A 21,828-nucleotide genomic window follows, 5' to 3' on the forward strand; every position below is an offset into this window, starting at 1 on the left:
CAGTGTAGGACCTTCTCACGATCAGGTACTGTTACGAACGTCTTACCGGGTGGAAGACGATTTAGATTCACGGGAGCCACCTGTATTACTTTGGCGGGGTCGATGATGTGCTTAGGCTCCTCCTCTAGATCAGAGACCAAAAAGGATCGGGACAAGGCATCAGCTTTGATGTTTTCGTCTGCCGGGCGAAAATGAAGAATGAAATCAAAGCGGGCGAAGAACAAGGACCACCGGGCTTGGCGCGGGTTAAGTCTCTGGGCACTCTGGAGGTAAGCCAAGTTCTTGTGGTCCGTGTAAATTATTACCGAGTGAAGAGCCCCCTCGAGCAGGTAACGCCACTCCTCCAGTGCCAGCTTAATGGCTAATAATTCTCGGTCTCCTATAGAATAATTGCGCTCAGAAGAGGAGAAGAGTTTGGAGAAGAAGCCGCAGGTTACCATTCTTCCGGAAGACGACTTTTGGGTGAGTACCGCTCCGGCTCCGGAGGAGGAAGCGTCTACTTCTAGGAAGAATTGTTTGTTGCCGTCCGGACGATGCAGCACAGGGGCGGAGGAGAAAGCTTGTTTCAAGGAAAGGAAGGCCTCCTCTGCTTCGGGCAGCCATTCTTTGGGATTAGTGCCCTTACGGGTGAGAGCAGAGATAGGGGCAGTCCGGGAAGAGAAGTGCGGAATGAAGAGGCGGTAGTAGTTGGCGAAGCCCAGGAACCGCTGAATAGCCTTCAACCCCTCCGGTCGGGGCCACTTGTGGATGGCAGACAGTTTCTCAGGATCCATTCGTAGGCCGGTCTGAGAGATTATGTAGCCCAGAAAAGGAAGTGAGGTCTGCTCAAAGAGGCACTTCTCATATTTTGCGTAGAGGTGGTTCTGCCTGAGCCTGAGCAGGACCTGACGAACGTCCCTCCGGTGTGTGGAAAGATCCGGAGAGAAGACCATGATGTTGTCCAGGTACACCACCACGCAGGAGTAGAGAAGGTCACGGAAGATGTCATTGACCAACTCTTGAAAGACGGCGGGAGCATTACAGAGACCGAAGGGCATTACGAGGTATTCATAGTGACCGTCCCGGGTGTTGAATGCCGTCTTCCATTCATCCCCCTGACGGATACGGACCAGGTTATACGCCCCACGGAGATCCAGCTTGCTGAAGATTCTAGCAACCCTCAGACGGTCAAATAATTCAGGAATGAGCGGAAGGGGGTATTTATTTTTCACCGTGATCTGGTTAAGGCCTCTATAGTCTATAAGGGGACGGAGTGAGCCGTCTTTCTTTTTGACAAAAAAGAAGCCTGCTCCCGCCGGGGAGGTAGATTTCCGGATAAATCCCCGGGCCAGATTCTCCTCGTTATATTCAGACATGGACCGGATTTCAGCAGCGGACAAAGGGTAAATACGCCCACGGGGAGGAGTAGCGCCGGGTATCAGGTCGATTGGGCAATCGTATGGTCTATGAGGGGGTAATGTCTCTGCTTCTCTTTTATTAAAGACGTCCGCATAAGACCAATAGGGAACCGGTAGGCCGGGTAGATTGGCTGGGGTAGGAGAAGGACGGGCAGGACGAACGGGAACTAAACAAGTCTTATGGCAGTCCTGCCCCCAGCGAAGGACCTCTCCGGTCTGCCAATCAAGCACGGGTGCATGTCTCTGGAGCCAAGGTAGGCCTAGCAAGAGGGCGTGAGAGAGTCCAGGCAGAATATGGAAGAAGATGCTCTCAGAGTGCAGCATTCCCACCTACAGAGTTATGAATTCGGTGATGAGTTGGATGGGATGCGGTAAGAGACCCCCATCCACGGAGGCGACAGATCAGGGTACAGAGGTTTTGTGGGAATGCAGTATTTCTCTACCAGGGACTGAGAAATGAGATTTCCGGCAGCTCCAGAATCAAGTTGAGCCAAAAGTTCGAAGTGCAGGGTGCACTGGTTAATGAAACCCCGTGCCTGACCGGGATCTCCACTAAAACGAGGTGGGGCGGAAAGGCGGCGACCGGGAAGGGATGCCATGGTATTGATGGGCAGCGACTCTGCCGGGGTAGGAGTCGTGCGACTGGAAGCAGGTCCCGAAGAGGTAGTCAGTGTGTCCAGGCGGGAGTTAACACTACGCAGGTGGCTCAGGATGGACTCCTGTTGGGACCTCTGATGGGACAGTTCATGGCATAGGTCCAAGAGTGAGGGAGTTTGGGTGCCACCGGGTTCCATGGCCCGAGCAAACTGTAACGGGTCTGGGAGGTGGAACCTCTGAGCTACTATACAAAGGGGCAGTCCTTGTAAGGAAGCGGGTGGCTCCCAGGGAAAGCAGGCAGGCAGTCACGTCAAGTGACAGGGACAGTCTCTGGGTAGAAGGGCAGGAGGTCACGGCAAGTGACGGGGACAGTCTCTTGACAGGCGAGGGGTCACGGCAAGTGACAGCAGGATAAGAGTCTCTAGACAGGCGGGTGGTCACGGCAAGTGACAGCAGGAAAAGAGTCTCTGGACAGGCAGGTGGTCACAGCAAGTGACGGCTAAGCCTCCAGGTAGGCTAGCAGGCGGATAGCAGGTTAGCGCTCCCAGGTGAGCGGGTAAGAGTCTCTGGACAGGCTGGCAGACAGGCAGGTATCAGGCAGGTGCTTCCTGGTCCGCAGGCGGACTGATCCATAGATAGATGGCAGATGCTGGTAGGCAGACTGTCGGACCGCAGGATTGCAAGCAGGTAGACAGGTATCAGGCAGGTATCTGGCAGGTACTTCCTGGTCCGCAGGCGGACTGATCCATAGACAGACTGGCAGATGCTGGTAGGCAGACTGTTGGACCGCAGGATTGCAAGCAGGTAGACAGCACTGGAAAACAAGCTGGCAACGGGACCTGAGGGCTGAAGCAGAGTTGAAAGGCTTTGCAACAACATTGCTCGGGCACCTCCATTTTGGAAGAGGTGCCTTATATATGGTGAGATCCTCCGGCCATTGGCCGGGAACTCCTTAGGACGGCGCGCGCGGCGCCTTTAAGAGAGAGGGAGCGCGTGCGCGCCCTAAGCACAGTGACCGGGAAGCAGCGCGCGCTGCCAGCAGAGCGGGAGGAGGACGCCGGGCACGGAGCGGAGAGGTGAGGGGAACGGCGTCCCTGCCTACCAGGAGGCAGGGATGCCGACGCTACAATATTTTCCTTAAATTTCCTTCAAGGTGTTGCTTTAGGAGAAAATTATACATCTGGTTGAAACCTAAGCTGGGGTTCCATAAAGCACAGCTTTTTAGGTCACTCATAGGGACAGGCATTTTTAGAACCACCCATGGGCATAACATGCAGACACAGGAGATGCACTGTTACTTGCCCTAATATCTTATACCATATGTACCTTATGAGAGTTCTTAGTGAACTTGTGCAGAAGTAGAGCACAATTGGGGGAGAAGATTTATGCGATTCCTATATGATTACATGTTTTCAGCACGACGTGGATATTCTAATGCTTCGGGACTGGTGATATAGCCCACGTCAAAGCAATGACAGCACCTAGGAAAACTGTTACATTCATCTGTCAAAATGCATTTTCACTTGTCCATTGGACGAGCCACACGATTCCTGTAATTAGGTCATCATTCAGTATTTTAATTTAACGCCACAAGATGTTCATTTAACATGCAATGGACAAACATTTACCACATCAATATATTTTGAGTCAAAATTAAAGAAATAGTGACATTATCAAGGATGGAGTATTGTGACACTTTTTTAGCAAAGAAAGATTAAATAAAGAATGGACTGATGTCAATTTCCTACCCCAGACATCTGCAGAAATCCATTTGATAGGGTTACCCTGCAGATATTGCTATTGTCATCTGCCTCTATTTGCATTCATCAAAGCATATCTATATACTGATATTTCTATATTTGCTAATGAATCCATTCTGTTATGACACAAAATTCCATAATACCATGCTCTGTTGTGAAAGTGAAGAATAACTCATGTCCAGCATTACTGGCTATCAAGGTATCAAAATGCAATTCATGTTTATTCTCTCTACATCCTAGGCGCCACTAAAAATAAACACTTACATATTTGACATATTCCTTCCATTGCTGCCACCACTGCATAGATATAAGAAACCAATTGTGCCCAACTTGAAGGCCATGCCGACTTTCTCTCTCCAACCATCCCCTGCAGATAGAAAAGGAAAATAACGTTATAACTTTAGGCTGTAAAACACTGTAGGACATGAGCCATACAAGAGAATGAATTAACTTGTACCTGATGATCTGTCCTTCTTCTTCTGGAGTGGCCGGTCTTAATCCCAAAACTATGTGACAAACCTAAAAAAAAAAAAAAAAAAAAAAAAAAAAAAAAAGTTAAAATGTGCAATGTGGATTCACCTACTAAAGATAAAAATCTTCTCCTACTAAAAAAGATGCTATTTATAAAGGAAATCAGCTTTTTGTGATTAGATGAAGATTCAAAGGCTGAATTTGAAATTTTTGTTTTCAATTCAAGATCGTAATTCACTTTGAGTAACCAAATACGTACTAAAATAGAATGAAAGCTTCTTTACAGCAAAAGTGAAAATGAATCAGTAGTAGCACATTTGGAAACTTATCTTTTATGGGAGCATTAATAATTTTCCTCATTCCAATTTTACCCCAAACATTTTTTATATAATACACTCCCTGACAGAAGTTATGTCGCTTATCCATGTTATGTAAATAAAAGCTTATAACCCGACATTAAATTCATCTATTGGTTTTATAAATTACTCTTTTGAAAGCTGAAACCCTCCCAAATTTGGTTTAGGTTAAGAAAATAAATTGGCATCAATGCTGAAATATTGATCATTTAATGAACACAGAATGGTCAGATTTTGGCAAGACAAAAGTTTTGTCGCCCACAGAAAGTAATGTGATATTCAAACAAATAATTATCTTAAAATACAAATATATGTTGCATAACATTGGTGAATAAAGTTGTGATGCTATTAGTCATATTTAATATTTTGTGTGACTTCCATGAGCTTGAAGGACTGCATTGTTGACTGCGGTTCAACAATGATTCATACATTTTAATAATGAAGTCATCAGGAATAGCAGAGAATGCCGTCTTACATGCCTCCCAGAGTTCATCTAGATTCTTTGGTTTTGTCTTCCAAGCTTCCTCTTTCATCCTACCCCAAACCTGCTCAATGATGTTCATGTCTGGTGACTGGGCTGGCCAGTCCTTGAGCACCTTGATCTTTTTGCCTGGAGGAACTTTGTTGTAGAGATGGATGTATGAGATGGCGCACCATCCAGCTGCAGAATTTGACCCCTTTTATGATTTGGAATGTAAGAGGTAGCTAATACTTCTTGATATTTTAGGCTATTGATATTGCCTTCCACCTTGCAAATGTTTTGCACACCCCCATACTGAATGTAACCCCAGACCATGATCTTTCCACCACCAAATTTAACTGTTTTCTGGGTGTATTTTGGATCCATACGGGCTCCAGTAGGTCTCCTGCAGTATTTGTGGCGGCTCTGGTGTGATTCTACTGAAGATTCATCAGAGAAATCCACCTTCTGACACTTTTCCAGCGTCCATATGTTTAGCAGGCTGTGGGACTTTGAAAATGCCACACGGTTTTTTATTTGCCTTTTGTTTAGTGCTGGCTTCTGGGCACTGATTCAACCATGGAGGCCATTTCGAGACAGAATCCTACAAACTGTTCTAGTTGACACAGGGACTTGAGGTGACCAGGCCTGTTGGAGCTCTGCTGCAGTGGAAGAGGGGCTTGCTTTGGATTTTCTAACCAACAAACGTTCCTCCTGAGCAGTTGTCTTGCGGGGTCTGCCGGACCTGGGCTTGTCAAACACATCTCCAGTCTCTTCAAATCTTTTTTTAATTCTTTGTACTTGACGCTGAGACACATTAAAGGTGCCAGCCACCTCTGCAGTGGATCTGGTCTTTGGTCGCAGGGTGGATTTTTGGCATCTTGTCAGAGCTCAAGTTGCAGTTCAAGTGAAGGTCTGGGGTGCTGGGTTTCTTTTTATACACACCCACTAATTAACCGATCATTTACTGAGCACTGGTGAGGATGTAAATTAGGATTGGGTGCATTATATGACCAGGCGACAAAACTTTTGTCTTGCCAAAATCTGACCATTCTGTGTTCATTAAATGATCAATATTTCAGCATTGATGCCAATTTATTTTCTTAACCTAAACCAAATTTGGGAGGCTTTCAGCTTTCAAAAGAGTAATTTATAAAACCAATGGATGAATTTAATGTCAGGTTATAAGCGTCAGGCAGTGTATACACACACATATATATATATATATATATATATATATATATATATATATATATATATATATATATATATATATATATATATATATATATATATATATACATACACGCACGCACGCTCACATATACATACAGTACAGACCAAAAGTTTGGACACACCTCATTTAAAGATTTTTCTGTATTTTCATGACTTTGAAAATTGTACATTCACACTGAAGGCATCAAAACTATGAATTACTTTGAAGAACCTAGAATATAAGACATATTTTCAGTTGTTTCACACTTTTTTGTTAAGTATATAATTCCACATGTGTTAATTCATGGTTTTGATGCCTTCAGTGTCAATGTACAATTTTCATAGTCCTGAAAATACAGAAAAATCTTTAAATGAGAAGGTGTGTCCAAACTTTTGGTCTGTACTGTACATACATACAGTGGTGGCCAAAATGATTGGCACCCCTGCAATTCTGTCAGATAATACTCAATTTCTTCCTGAAAATGATTGCAATCACAAATTCTTTGGTATTATTATCTTCATTTAATTTGCTTGCAAGGAAAAAACACAAAAGAGAATGAAGCAAAAATCAAATCATTGATCATTTCACACAAAACTCCAAAAATGGGCCAGACAAAAGTATTGGCACCCTCAGCCTAATACTTGGTTGCGCAACCTTTAACCAAAATAACTGCGAACAACTGCTTCTGGTAACCATCAATGAGTTTCTTACAATGCTCTGCTGGAATTGTAGACCATTCTTCTTTGGCAAACTGCTCCAGGTCCCTGATATTTGAAGGGTGCCTTCTCCAAACTGCCATTTTGAGATCTCTCCACAGGTGTTCTATGGGATTCAGGTCTGGACTCATTGCTGGCCACCTTAGAAGTCTCCAGTGCTTTCTCTCAAACCATTTTATAGTGCTTTTGGAAGTGTGTTTTGGGTCATTGTCCTGCTGAAGACCCATGACCTCTGAGGGAGACCCAGCTTTCTCACAATGGGCCCTACATTATGCTGCAAAATTTGTTGGTAGTCTTCAGACTTCATAATGCCATGCACACGGTCAAGCAGTCCAGTGCCAGAGGCAGCAAAGCAACCCCAAAACATCAGGGAACCTCTGCCATGTTTGACTGTAGGGACCGTGTTCTTTTCTTTGAATGCCTCTTTTTTTTTCCTGTACACTCTATGTTGATGCTTTTTCCCAAAAAGCTCTACTTTTGTCTCATCTGACCAGAGAACATTGTTCCAAAACGTTTCAGTCTTTCTCAGGTAAGTTTTGGCAAACAACAGCCTGGCTTTTTTATGTCTCGGGGTAAGAAGTGGGGTCTTCCTGGGTATCCTACCATACAGTCCCTTTTCATTCAGACGCCGACAGATAGTACGGGTTGACACTGTTGTACCCTCGGACTGCAGTGCAGCTTGAACTTGATTAGATGTTTGTCGAGGTTCTTCATCCACCATCCGCACAATCTTGCGTTGAAATCTCTCGTCAATTTTTCTTTTCCGTCCACATCTAGGGAGGTTAGCCACAGTGCCATGGGCTTTAAACTTCTTGATGACACTGCGCACAGAAGACACAGGAACATTCAGGTCTTTGGAGATGGACTTGTAGCCTTGAGATTGCTCATGCTTCCTCACAATTTGGTTTCTCAAGTCCTCAGACAGTTCTTTGGTCTTCTTTCTTTTCTCCATGCTCAATGTGGTACACACAAGGACACAGGACAGAGGTTGAGTCAACTTTAATCCATGTTAACTGGCTGCAAGTGTGATTTAGTTATTGCCAACACCTGTTAGGTGCCACAGGTAAGTTACAGGTGCTGTTAATTACACGAATTAGAGAAGCATCACATGATTTTTCATACAGTGCCAATACTTTTGTCCACCCCCTTTTTTAGGTTTGGTGTGGAATTATATCCAATTTGGCTTTAAGACAATTCTTTTTGTGTTTTTTCATTGAAGACAAATTACATGAAGATAATACCAAAGAATTTGTGATTGCAATTATTTTCAGGAAGAAACTGAGTATTATCTGACAGAATTGCAGGGGTGCCAATACTTTTGGCTACCACTGTATATATATATATTAAGCTGCATTACCCTAAAGCATTAGTGCAGGTGCTCATTGTGATTTAAAGAGTTAAAGGGAAGTTTGCTGTAGTTTTGATGATCAACCTGCTGATAAAATAGTCATTTTATCACTAGAGGACTAGTAAATATGCTGCCATGTAGCCCAACCCAGCCCCCACAATGGATTGGCAGCTTTCTGCCCATGAATAGTATGCACAGAAAGCTGTCAATCAGTGTTGGGGACGGAGTTATGCAGAGCTCATCATTAAGACAACTGGTAGATCTGCAGCAGAGAAAACAAAAATGTTATCAAAACTGCAGCAAACAGCTCAATAAGTGATACATCCCTGTAGTCAGGGTCTCTGTTCCTACATCATGCTGCTCTCAGATAGGATACTGACCGACAGATTAAGAAAAAAAAATGAAGATTATTTTTTTTGCCATCAATAGGGAAAACCCACTAGAGAAAAAGCATGCTGCATTAAAGAAATAAAATATACTGTAAATAATTAAAAAGACACAGTGCCACACTACAACACCGTGTACTCAAACTCATCTGACTACTGTGTTATTGTGAATGTAAAACCATTAAATGCCACACAAGTCTAGACAATGGACGGACGTACAACACAAATCACAGAGAGTGATCAGTATATATATAGTCAATGACTACTCTCTCTTTTATCAACAAAGTGCTGCCTTTTCTTTTCTCACAATCACTTCCCTGCAGCATTTCTATTGAATTCCACTTTTAAGAGCAGTAACTGGCACAGGCATCGGGCATGTTGCATTATATAAAGCTGACATCCTTTTCCTAGCACAATGAATGCTTGATTCTTGGATCATTTGACACTGACAGACATATATATCAGGCCATCATTCCACATGATAAGCAGCTTTCTTGTAAACAGCAGGGCTTAAGGGTATTACAGAGTTTATATGGCCGTTCGGAAGTGTCAGGATAACGGGAAAGTTACCGATCAAGCACTACATAAACACTTTGTCTCACAATGCAGAACATTGTAGGGCAGAAAAGCGATACCTGAAAAAATACAGTCATTGTTATTCTGTGAGAAACAAAATGATTATACATCCATTGTAACAATAACTACATGTTATGCCTTGTCTGTCTGGGCTTAATGTAAAAATCATAATTCCCAAGTGTTTTTCCTAATATGAATTTAATATATCATATTGCAATCTTCTCATAGCTAGCCGCAGCTCATAATGTAATTTGGCTGAACTTAATGTAGGGGGCTAGTAGTGCTATATATTCCAGGATACAAACATTCCCATACTATCAATGAATTTAAGAATGTTTCTGTCATACAGAGACTGAAATAAACGGTTTCAGAAGGGAGAATTGTATTAATTTTAAAGAAAGATGAAAGTACTAAAAAACACCAAAATAAAGTAATAAAGAGCCATAATCTGAGCAATTAAAGTACATAAAAATTATCAAGAATATCGAATGTGATAAAAATGGATAAGGAAAGGAAGCGAGTCACTTTATATAAAGTTAGCTTTTTATTTTTTCACAAATTGTCCCAGTAACTACTACTGTCTTACTGGTTATGATGCATATAGTAATAGTTATTATAACTGTATAATGCATTAGAAGGGTTATAACAGCTGTGAGCTTAAGGTCACAACAGCTAATTCTCTACAGAAAACAGAAACAGCACCCCTCTTGCCTTACGGTTGTGGCTTGTATTGCTGCTTAACCTAACTCAAGAGAACACCAAATCTTTACACATATAATGCCCTACATGTCCCAGCAACTACTACTGCCTTACTGGATATAATGCAAGTTGCTAACAGCAGGGTTATAACAGCTGTGGGCTCTAGTTCACAACAGCTAATTCTCTACAGAAAACAGAAACAGCGCCCCTCTTACCCTATAGCTGTGGGTTGTACTGCTGCTCAGCCTCAATCAAGTTCACGCCAAATCCAATACACCTCTAGGTACCGAGTCGTCATTTATATTATATAAATATGTTATGTTATATGTGCTCACACGTTTTGCTTTACGTTTGATTTCCTCCTTGTGGGTAGAGTTTAGGGATTCCAGATATTTTCGCATTATTCATCGGTTGCAACTTTTTAAAAAGTCATAAACTTTGGCACAACTCCATTACAGGCCCCCTCACACTCCCGTATTTTTGAGCATAATGACAGTATTTTGGTACAACTTTTGCACCATTTTGGGAAATGTGACTTAACACCAAAAAGTCACAAAAACTGTTTAAGACAGAAATAAACACACTTTGCGCACCAAACAGTAAATAATACCACAAGACAAAAAACGGAAAGGATGAATCAAGGCCATAATGCCCTACATGTCCCAGTAACTACTACAGCTTTACTAAATATGACGCACCTAGTAATAGTTATTATAACTATACGATGCAAGTTGCTAACAGCAGCACGGTTATAACAGCAGTGAACTTCAGGGCACGACAGCAAATTCTCTTAAGAAAACAGAAACTGTGCCCCCCTTTTCTCAGGGTTGTGGCTTAGCCTCATTCAAATGAACACCATATAGAAACACATATATAGCCCTGTCTGCTCATTAGAGCAGATTTGAGATCGAGCATAGTGTGAGGTTAAAAATCACAAGAAATACTGGCTGAAGACCTTTCAAAGGGACTTTTCACAGGCAAGTGCAGGCTTCTGTGAAGCCCTGGAGGAGAATGTCATTTTGCATTTTATCCGACATGATATTTAGAATTTCAGGAAAGCATAAGTGAAAGATTCATGGGGCAGCACAGTTTACATCCCATTTCCTCCAGGTATTTTTAACCCTAGGAAGACATTATGTGCACATAACAATTGGTACATGACAATGCGATAGAGATATTTATTGTTTTTCCTGTACAGATGTGTTGTCTCCTGAAATGTTCACAATTTTATTTGGAAGATGTTGAAGACCACAAGCTGGAAATACAAACGTCAAAAGATTTTGGTTTACAATCTTCTGAAATGTTTGGATAATACATTTTAAACTCTGTGTTTTATCTAACATGTCAATCTATGTGGTCAGGGGTACTTTTTGGGGACGGCTTTGTTTGAATTATCACTAACTTGAAACGCACGTGTCAGCAGGATTGTGCTCAGTAAACCACATACACTGTCTGGTGGGTGACATTACACTGATTAATATGATACCTCGGTTGATGAAATACTTTTAGTTTGGAGATAATGTTATGCTCGTGCTTCGGGGCGGCCTGTGGGGGGCGCTCTATCTGGTGCTCTGCTTACATATTCATCTGTATGCTCTTATGACAGCTCACTGTGCCTTCACTGACCTGCCTCCTATTTTACATAATGCATCTATTAGTGCAGGGCTAGGTAAAAAGAGGAGGCATTTTTGACTCTCCTTGCCAGAAAAAAAAGCATGCGGTTTTTACATGCATTTTTGACACTTTTTTTAAGCGTTTTTGAGCATCAATGAATGATTTTTGGAGCTAACTAAAGTTGGTGGGACATTGCTTAAGTCCTTGGATTACCATAAGGGGTGAGTATATTGGTTCATTTAAATGATTAAAGAATGGGTCTGTTGTATTTCAAATAAAGTGTTTACACTGTGTCTGTGTGTTTCTTTACTTTGTTTGGTCATGAAAATGTCTTATTGACATGACCAAACAAAAGAGCTGGGTGTCAGCTAGTCCCATTCACCCAATCTTCATTACCATTTCTATTCACGTAATTTATGCGACTGCAGTGACCTGCTTTTTTTAGCCTGGGAGTGTGCCACTAGACAAACATTTTCCCTAGCCATAATTAATATCTCACAGCTGGTTCATTAGCCCCTACGTCCCCCCTCCCCGATCAGTACTCAGCAGCGCTTTGGACACAATGTATTTATGTTGCGTCCAAAAGGCGGAGTTATAATGCCGCACTTTTATGGTCGGTAAATGTGAATCAACCGCATATAATGATGACGCACCCCCTGGGCCGTGTACGCACGTGTGTGGGGTTACCCGGAGCCGGGTCTCTGGGGGTTGTAGTCTCCGTGGCGGTGACCCGGTCCAGTGGCTCAGGGTGGTCAAACCAATGGCAGTCTTTATAGGGTTTTTGTGGTTTAATGTCCGACTACGCCACCCGTGGATTGCGGTCAGTGCGAACCGCCGCTGCAAGGCAGACCGCTGGGGTTGATGGTGTATGCAGTTGAGGTAGTGTAACTCCCCACGGGAAGAGTGCAGCCCCAGGGCAGTGTAGTAGATGGTGGGGGTGATGGTGCGGGCGTCCCAGTACTAGTAGTGCTGACGCGGCGAGAAAGCACAGAGACAAGGTGTTGCACTTCAGGTTCTTTACTCACAGTTCTCATCCAGGTCACTTGTGCACAGATAGGACCGCCTGAGCCGTGCTGCGTCCACCAGGCAGGGGGCTCGATCAACCCCCAGGTAATTCCGGAGTGTGGCACAGGACTCCCTTCTATCCTTTTGTCAGCCGTGCCCCACCAGTGACACTACGTCTCTCCAGCTCCCGCGGGCCTTCTCTTGGGAGGGCTTCGTGCTCACCTCCCTGACCCTATGTGGTGTGCCTTTCTAGTAGGTGTAGCGAGGGGTCGCACCAAGATATGATCACGACCTCCGGTTCTTGGTTAAGGATTAGTCGCCTCTACCAACTTGGGATCCGGTACCCTGTTCTGCCAACCCGTCACCCGCAATCTCCTGGGTCCTTAGGGTTCCTTCTGCCTTCGTGTCTCTGGGCCTCTCTTGGTGTTCTGTTCCTTCTTACTTTCCTTTCTGTTCCTTTCTGTTTCCGTTCCTTTCCTCTGGCTCTGGCCTCCACTCCAGGCCTGCCTCGTGGAGCTGGGCCCAGACTGAGCCACAGCTCCCTGTCAGCCCTCTCTGGCTGAACTCCTCCTCTTCTCCAACTCTCTGCACTGACTTCTTCTCTTTCAGTGCTGGCTGGGCCTCACAGGCTAGGCCCGCCTCCGGAGCAGAGCTCCACAGAGGCCCTGCTCTGTCACTTCCTCTCTCAGACTGAACACTGATCTAAGATGGTGCCCACCTTATATACCTCCCTCTCTGTGTATGAGCCCAGGTGACTTGCAACCAATGGGCTCCTACCTATGCCCAGAAATCGTTCCCTCCTGCTCCTACATCACTGGGTTTTCCTCCCCCCTCCCCACTCCAGCCAGGGACATGTTCTGTCGTGCCTGCATTACTGTACTAATGGGAGCACCGTTGAGCTGTCCCTCGGAAATGGGGTGTATGTGATGCATGCAGCTAACTGAGTCCCGGTCCACACACCATCCTTACCCGGAAGTGGGATATCACACCTCTGGTTGAGGTGCAATACCCCTGTAGCGACCGAACCCTCGGGGCGCTACAATAACACTTCAATTGGTCAAAATCGGCAGCGGAGACTAGCATGTCCGTTACAGAAATTGACATGCTGCGGGTGAGTTTGAGTACGTGGCCTCGGTCAGGAGCCGCTGCAGGTTTGAAGCTGCGTATTTATACAGCGTCAAACCCGCAGCATCGAGATGTTACAGCATAGTGAATGGGATCTCTAGAAATCCCATGTCAGCTATGCGTGCATCAGAGGCTACGAATCACCCGCGGACACTGACATGCAGTGCCGTCTTTCAAGACCGCAGCATGTAAAATTCTCTTGTGGAGTCGCTAGTTTCCACAACAGAAATTTGACCACTAAAAAGTATTGAATGCGGTAAATCCGCATGGTTCAGCAAACACATGTGGATTTACCTGCGTTCAATAGAATGCAACGTTTTGGACGCAGCAAAAATTTGCGTCCAAAGCGGTGCTATGTCTGAATTATGGGCACAAAGCCTAAAATGAAAAAAAAAATGGTGTGGGCTCCCGCGACATTTTAATAACCAGCAGAGGGAAAGCAGACCGCTGAGGGCTGATATTAGTGGCTGCGGAATGGGCAATTAGCCAACAATGGTCCATGGCTATTAATATCAACCCACAGCTGTTTGTTTAGCTTTTACTGGCTAGATTACAGGGGGACCCCAGAAAAAAATGGACGTGGGGTCCCCCTATAAAATCTAGCCAGCAAAGGCTAATTTAGACAGCTGCGGGCTGATATTAATAGCCATGGAAGGGGCCATGAATACTAGCCCCCTCAGCGGCTATTAATATTACCACTCAGCAGTCCCAGAAATGGCGCATCTGACGCGCCCCCTGGGCCAGTGTTGTTAGGGATACCCGGAGCCGGATCAGATGGGGGTTGTAGTCTCCGAGTGGCGGTGACCCGGTCCGTGCCCAGGGTGTCAAACTCAGTGTGTGGCAGTCCTTATAGATGTTACTAGATGTTCTTTTGTGTCGACTACGCCACCCGTTGAATTGCGGTCAATACGGCCGCCGCTGCAGCAGGGTCCACTGAGGCTGATGATGTGAGTGCAGCTTAGGTAGTATAACCCCCAACGGGAGGGGTATAGCCTCAGGGGGTCAGCCGTGGAGGATGGTGGTTGTGAAGGTGCAGCAAGGAGACTCAGAGGCATAAAATGCAGTTCCAGGGTTTTACTTACTGGTGTTGCTCGGGTCACTGTGTACAGCAGTGACCACCCAAGCCGTGCTGCGTCCACCAGGTCCTGGACTCGGTCAACTCCCAGGCAACTCCGGAGTGTGGTCCTGAGCTCCTTTCTGTCTCTCCCTTCTTCTGGCCGTTCCCACCAGGGATCCACCTAAGTCCGGCTCCCTCGGGCCTCTTGTTGGTCAAGCCTCCTCTGGGCTCCCTGACCCTATTCTTGGTCTGCCTTCCGGGTGGATTTAGTGGGTGATCGTGGCAGATCCTGCCCACGACCTCCGGTTCCTGGCTAAGGTGTGCTGTAGCCTCTGCCAGCTTGGGATCCGGTACCCTGTTGCCGACCCTTCACCCTTTTGTCCTTATTCTGGGATCTTGGGGTCCCCTCTGCGCCTCTGGGTCTCTCTCTCTTCTCCTCTGCTCTGCTTCTCAGGCTCTCAGACAGACTGACGTCTCACAGACTGACAACTGACTGACTGACGTCTCACAGACTGACCCTGATCTAAGATGGTGCCCACCTTATATACTCCCTCTATGTGTGAGCCCAGGTGACCAGCACCCAATGAGCTCCTAGCTTTACCCAGGCTGCTCCCCCTATCTGCCCCTACACTACTGGGATGTTCCACCCCCCTCCCACTCCAGCCAGGAACAGACACTGTTGTACCTGCACATTTCTCTAGTGGGAGTACCATCGGTCTGTTCCCCGGAAATGGGATGTGTGTAGTGCATGCAGCCTACTAGCTCAGTTCCACACTCCATCCTTACCCGGGAGTGGAATATCACACCTCTGGGTTGAGGTGCAATACCCCTGTAGCAGCCGAATCCTCAGGGTGCTACATTCCCCCCTGGTAAATCACAGCACGTCCTCGGGCTGTAAAATATAAACATCCAAAACATACAATTTTTTTTCATAAACATAAACATAGAAAACATCATATAGATATATCAGCAATAAACTTTTCATATAAATAACATTCTTGTTCCTAAGGCCACGGTGCAACTTGTGACCGGGTAAAGTGCAACAGTCTCTTCAAGAAAAACAGTTTCCTATAAAACCGGTAGGGGGCACTTTAAGAAGCGCAACTATATACAAGGGGAATATGGCCGCTCTCAGTCCTCGGTCAGTGGGAATAGGGACACACGGGTTTCAGTTCAATCTGCTGGTCCCAACGGGGACTATATTTTAACTAGAACAGTTCTTATACCCTGACGGGTAACTATGTACAGTCTCTTTACCGTACTTTAACGACGGCGTCCTCCTGCTCCTTCTTTAGATTCTTCAGACCCGTCCGGGTCCTCTTGCTCCTCCTCACACCGCAGCTCCTCCTCCGTCAGGCGATGCACATGGAGGGCGTAGGGTCCTTTGGCACACTTGTGCCGGGTGAAGGTGACCTCGTCCCCTACATACAGGTCACGACCTCTGTGTCCCTCTGGCAGATGGCTTTCTACGTCTCTGCGGGTTACAAAGACGTCGCCGGGGGTCTGATGGTCTCTAATGAAGCCCCATCCGTGCTGCATGTTGAATTTTATCACAGTCCCGGTGGAAGGGGGACCATGTGCTGCACGGGGATTCCTCCTGGTCCGGCTCTTCTGCTCCGCGCTCCTTATCTGCGCTTGCTGTTCCCGGACCCGCCTCTCTCTCCGCTCCCTCTCGAAGACCTCGAGCTGCTGCCGGCAGCACTCTGCACGCTCTGCTGCGGCCGCCCGAGTCTCCTGAGTGAACCCCATGAGGTCTTCTCCGGTGGGGTCCCACTCGAACTGTGCCTCCTCCAGCGGGGGCGAGGTCCTCTTTACAGGCTTCGGAGCCGGAATCAGGGGCTCGTCTAGGGGTCTCTCTTTCCGGAGTCGGGGATGGTGAAACTCCGGTGGCCATATAAAGGGCTGCCCATCCGGGCACGTATGCTGGGCAAATAGATTTTCACCCAGGTGCGGCACTCTAGATGTTGAGGGCGCGTTGATGGTAGTGGCGCCCGGGTCGACCAGGCCTTGCGACCAGGCTTGGGGCACCCTAAAGGCAAAGGGCACCGTAAGAACGGCGGCGCCCGTGGTTACTCGGCCCTGCGGCCAGGCCGGTGGCTCCGCGGAGGTAGGGGGCGCTGTTGGTATTGCGGCGCCCGGAGGTACTAGGCCTTGCGACCAGGCCGGTGGTATTTCCTGCTTGGCCACGCTCGAGGTCGAGGCGTGTGACGTCACAGGGGTCGCGGCCGCGGTTGCTGCTTGAGGCCTAGTCTGCGGCGGTGACGATGCAGCGACGGGCACGGCAGGGGGAACTTCGGGCTCTGCGACGGGGAGCTGGGGCAGGCACGCGGTTTCCCGGCTCGGGGTAGAGACGTCCCCTTTACCTGCCTCCGTCCGTTCAGCTCCCTTCTCGGCGCCGTCTCCTGCCTTCATTCCTCCTGCGCCATCCTCAGAGGCGGTCTGTCTCCTCGTCTCGGGTGGCGTGCTCCGCTGACGGGTTTCGGTCTGCTGGGCCATCTCTCGGCTCCACTCCGCCAACGTCTCCCGCTGCACCCGGGCCATCCTCCGTGCGAGGCCCTCCAACGCGGTCTGTGCACACTCCCGGTCTCGGGGGAGCTGTGCTAGGATCTCCAGCAGGCCTTCTGGAGTGGCGACCTGCAACAGGCTCCTGACCACTGGGTCGGTGCTGCCTGACTCTCCCTCCATCTCCGGGTAGGCTCTCTCTAGACTCTCTTCCAGACGTCTTGTCTCCGGGTGCGCTCTCTCCAGACTGCTCCAGGCGGCACCCATCTTTGTTCTCTTCTTCTGTCTCCGCCCACATCGAGGGTGGTCCCGGGGCAACTTTGTGATTGTCAGTTCCAGGGGCAGTTCTCTTACGCTGATGGACACTTCCAGCATCACAGTCTCTGTTGGTGGGCGCGGTTTCCGCTTTTGGCGCCATTCTTCGACCTGGCCTACGATGGGAGGTGGCCTCTTGCCACCCTCTGGCACGCCCATAATGGCGTCCGCTCTTCCAAGGCGGGAAATCTTTGGAAATGGCGGGAATCGTCTCCCAGTGGCGGGAAACTCCATGGATGGCGGGAAAAAGCTGCAAATGGCGGACAACCGGCGGGAAACGACCTGTGATGGGGTCCGTTGGCGGGGACCCTCCGGAACCGGCAGGAGACTTCTTTTTGAGGTAACGGTGTACTTTTCTTCAGGCACGCAGTACCCGGTTGTTGCGGGCACGTTATCCTGCCGACTACGCCAAAGTTGACGCGCCCCCTGGGCCAGTGTTGTTAGGGATACCCGGAGCCGGATCAGATGGGGGTTGTAGTCTCCGAGTGGCGGTGACCCGGTCCGTGCCCAGGGTGTCAAACTCAGTGTGTGGCAGTCCTTATAGATGTTACTAGATGTTCTTTTGTGTCGACTACGCCACCCGTTGAATTGCGGTCAATACGGCCGCCGCTGCAGCAGGGTCCACTGAGGCTGATGATGTGAGTGCAGCTTAGGTAGTATAACCCCCAACGGGAGGGGTATAGCCTCAGGGGGTCAGCCGTGGAGGATGGTGGTTGTGAAGGTGCAGCAAGGAGACTCAGAGGCATAAAATGCAGTTCCAGGGTTTTACTTACTGGTGTTGCTCGGGTCACTGTGTACAGCAGTGACCACCCAAGCCGTGCTGCGTCCACCAGGTCCTGGACTCGGTCAACTCCCAGGCAACTCCGGAGTGTGGTCCTGAGCTCCTTTCTGTCTCTCCCTTCTTCTGGCCGTTCCCACCAGGGATCCACCTAAGTCCGGCTCCCTCGGGCCTCTTGTTGGTCAAGCCTCCTCTGGGCTCCCTGACCCTATTCTTGGTCTGCCTTCCGGGTGGATTTAGTGGGTGATCGTGGCAGATCCTGCCCACGACCTCCGGTTCCTGGCTAAGGTGTGCTGTAGCCTCTGCCAGCTTGGGATCCGGTACCCTGTTGCCGACCCTTCACCCTTTTGTCCTTATTCTGGGATCTTGGGGTCCCCTCTGCGCCTCTGGGTCTCTCTCTCTTCTCCTCTGCTCTGCTTCTCAGGCTCTCAGACAGACTGACGTCTCACAGACTGACAACTGACTGACTGACGTCTCACAGACTGACCCTGATCTAAGATGGTGCCCACCTTATATACTCCCTCTATGTGTGAGCCCAGGTGACCAGCACCCAATGAGCTCCTAGCTTTACCCAGGCTGCTCCCCCTATCTGCCCCTACACTACTGGGATGTTCCACCCCCCTCCCACTCCAGCCAGGAACAGACACTGTTGTACCTGCACATTTCTCTAGTGGGAGTACCATCGGTCTGTTCCCCGGAAATGGGATGTATGTAGTGCATGCAGCCTACTAGCTCAGTTCCACACTCCATCCTTACCCGGGAGTGGAATATCACACCTCTGGGTTGAGGTGCAATACCCCTGTAGCAGCCGAATCCTCAGGGTGCTACACATCCATAAGATGCGCCAAATTTGGAACTTAGCCTCGCTAAGTGTAGCGGTGGCAGGGGGTAATGGGTAGTAAAATGGTCGGCGCATTTGCAGTAACAGACAGAATAAAGAATTTTAATGAAATAAAACAGACACGGTTCTACAATTTTTTCTTATTACTCGCCTCCGCGAAGCCTGAAAAAAAACGTAAAAAAACAAACAACAATATTCCTCACCTGTCCGCCGTCAACGACGTAATCCACGTAACGCCAAGGTCCCACGACGATCCAGATCATTTCTACAGCTGTGACATCAGCAATCACTGATGTCACAGCTGTAGAATACAGCACTGCATACTGACAGGGGTGTAAAATCAGCCCCTGTCAGTATATAGTGCTGCAGGGGGTCACCGGGGTTCATCAGCTGAAGATCAGCTGATGAGCCCCGGTGAGATAGAGAGCTTGGGAAAATTCTTGTGAATCTTCCCGTGCTTAGCATCAGCTGATCGGTCATGAGACCAATCAGCTGATTACCGGCTTTAGCAATCAGCTGATGGTCACGTGCTGCGGCACTGATCACTTGATGGTCACGCGATCATCAGCTGATCGGTGACGTCACTGATCACCTGATGGTCGCGTGACCGATCAGTGAAGCCACCGCAGGTCCTGGGAGCACATTACGGGGCGCGAGCCGCCGACGGGACAGCATCGCCCAGGAGGACACCGGGGGCCGCCGGAGAGTTGAGTATGAAGGTTTATTTTTACTTTTTGATTCTTTTTTTTCTTTCTTTTTTTTTTTTTTTATTTCTACTGCCGCTGGCACGCAGGCTGGGAGAAGCAGGCTGACGCTTCTCCCATCCACGCTGCTCTCGGTGTTATCAGCCAGAGCAGCGGTCGGATGAGAGGAGTAGCAGCCCCCTCTCCCGACCTGGGTACCAGCCGCGGCGCGATTCCGGCGCGATTTTGCGCCTATTGAGTTACATTGAAAAGCAGCAATTCAGCATGTATAGATATTATACATGTGGGTTTGCTGAGATTCAATGCAAGTCAATGGGCGCGAAATTGCGCCTAAATTGGTTGTGCTGCAGATTTTTCCGCAATGATAATCCGCTGCGGATATTTCCGCATTACATGCACAGCACATGCGGTTATCATTGGTAACCATGACAGACCTCGTACCAAGCGTTTTTAATGCGTTTCCGCAGCGGAAATACCGCCGCGGAAACGCATAAAAACCACATCGTGGGCACACAGCCTTAGAGCATACAGATGAATATGTAAGCAGAGCACCAGATAGAGCGCCCCCCACAGGCCGCCCCGGAGCACGAGCATATCATCATCTCCAAACTGAAAGTAAAGATTACACAAGAACCACAGGACGGATTTCATCAACCAAGGTATCATTTTAAACAGTGTAATGTTGCCCACCTGACAGTGTATGTAGTTTACTAAGCACAATCCTGCTGACAGGTGCGCTTTAAGAACAATATTTAAGTTTTTGAAACTATCAGGTCATTAATCACAAGATTTTTTTTGTTTTTCTTGTTGCGGCTTGTCTTTTTTATCTTCCGCTAGCCAGATACATTAGATAAGCAATGTATAACTTTTTTATATGATATCACTCCATAGGGTTGCATTCCGATCTGACAGTACATGTTCTAAATAAAAGATACCTGGGCTTCTATTTCCGGGACTTTCATTTATTTGTAGAATGAGAGTTGCTTGCTCACTTAACACTTCATTGAAAAGGAGTAAAGATGGTCCATACAAGAACAGCAATCTCCTTTGTAAAGTATTAGAGTTAAGTAACTAGTGTTTCACATCCCTCAAACGATAACTGAAATAGCCACATTTATGCACACGCTTTTTCCTATCTAGAGTATTGAATCAAAAGTCCCAAACATGAGTGAGTCAAAGGTGTCTGGGTGCTGCATAGAATGGCATGGCGGATCACAGGTGGTGCACTTCTGCATTAAAAGTAAAGCAGAAGAACTAGTCAATTATCTAAAGTCTATGGAGGTCACCAAACTGTCCCCGACATCTGATGATGGGGTAGATAAGCAGGGGTGTCTGTCAGTGGCTTACCCCCTCTTGTTACTGAATTCACATAACCGCTGAGCTTAATAGCTAGGTAGGGTTTTTACTGCAGGAACATAGGAAATTCACCCCATGGAAGCAGTAATGATGACCATTAAATGTTTACCTCCTCTCTGACATCAGATGCCCTAATTGGTGACAAGAGAAGAGAAAGACACTAACAACTATATCAGCAAGCTTTCTGCAAGGGTGTGATGTGGCAGGGTGATAACACGAAAAGTACAAAACTATATGATTATTATGATGAGGAGGAGAGTTAAAGAAAATGATTTAGAGCTATATTTTCAGTTGTCAAATGGAAGAGAATAATACAGACTATAATTGTTGGGAGTGCGTAATCTGAGTGGTGGAATCCACTCACTTAGAAGCTGTAGACCAGCTTGGTCTGAGAGCCACCATGTCTGAAGTGATATGTCCTGGTCATTTGAACTTCCTGGTGCCGTGAGGAGTTGGATCACTCCTGGCTGTTCCCTCACTCCCTCTAAGATTGTGGCCTCCTCCACACATCCTGTTTTGTAGAGGGTGAATCAAAGGTTCCTGCCTTCA

The 21,828-nt window shown here is 47.3% G+C and overlaps 1 protein-coding gene across 3 annotated transcripts in view; it reads right to left on the minus strand.

Annotated features, from left to right (window-relative positions):
• The window catches only part of USP32 (ubiquitin specific peptidase 32), a 257,900-nt gene that overhangs the window by 118,571 nt on the left and 117,501 nt on the right, over window positions 1-21,828 (minus strand). For all 3 annotated transcript variants that reach the window (XM_073665478.1, XM_073665477.1, XM_073665479.1), the window contains 2 exons: window positions 4,212-4,273; window positions 4,019-4,121 (listed from right to left, as the gene is read on the minus strand). In XM_073665478.1, the coding sequence (XP_073521579.1) occupies window positions 4,019-4,121; window positions 4,212-4,273 (165 nt within the window). The remainder of the gene's footprint in view (window positions 1-4,018; window positions 4,122-4,211; window positions 4,274-21,828) is intronic.

The sequence above is a fragment of the Phyllobates terribilis genome, unplaced genomic scaffold (assembly GCF_046119375.1).
Source record: "Phyllobates terribilis strain yellow unplaced genomic scaffold, ASM4611937v1 Scaffold_2__4_contigs__length_985480577, whole genome shotgun sequence".
NCBI lineage: Eukaryota > Metazoa > Chordata > Amphibia > Anura > Dendrobatidae > Phyllobates > Phyllobates terribilis.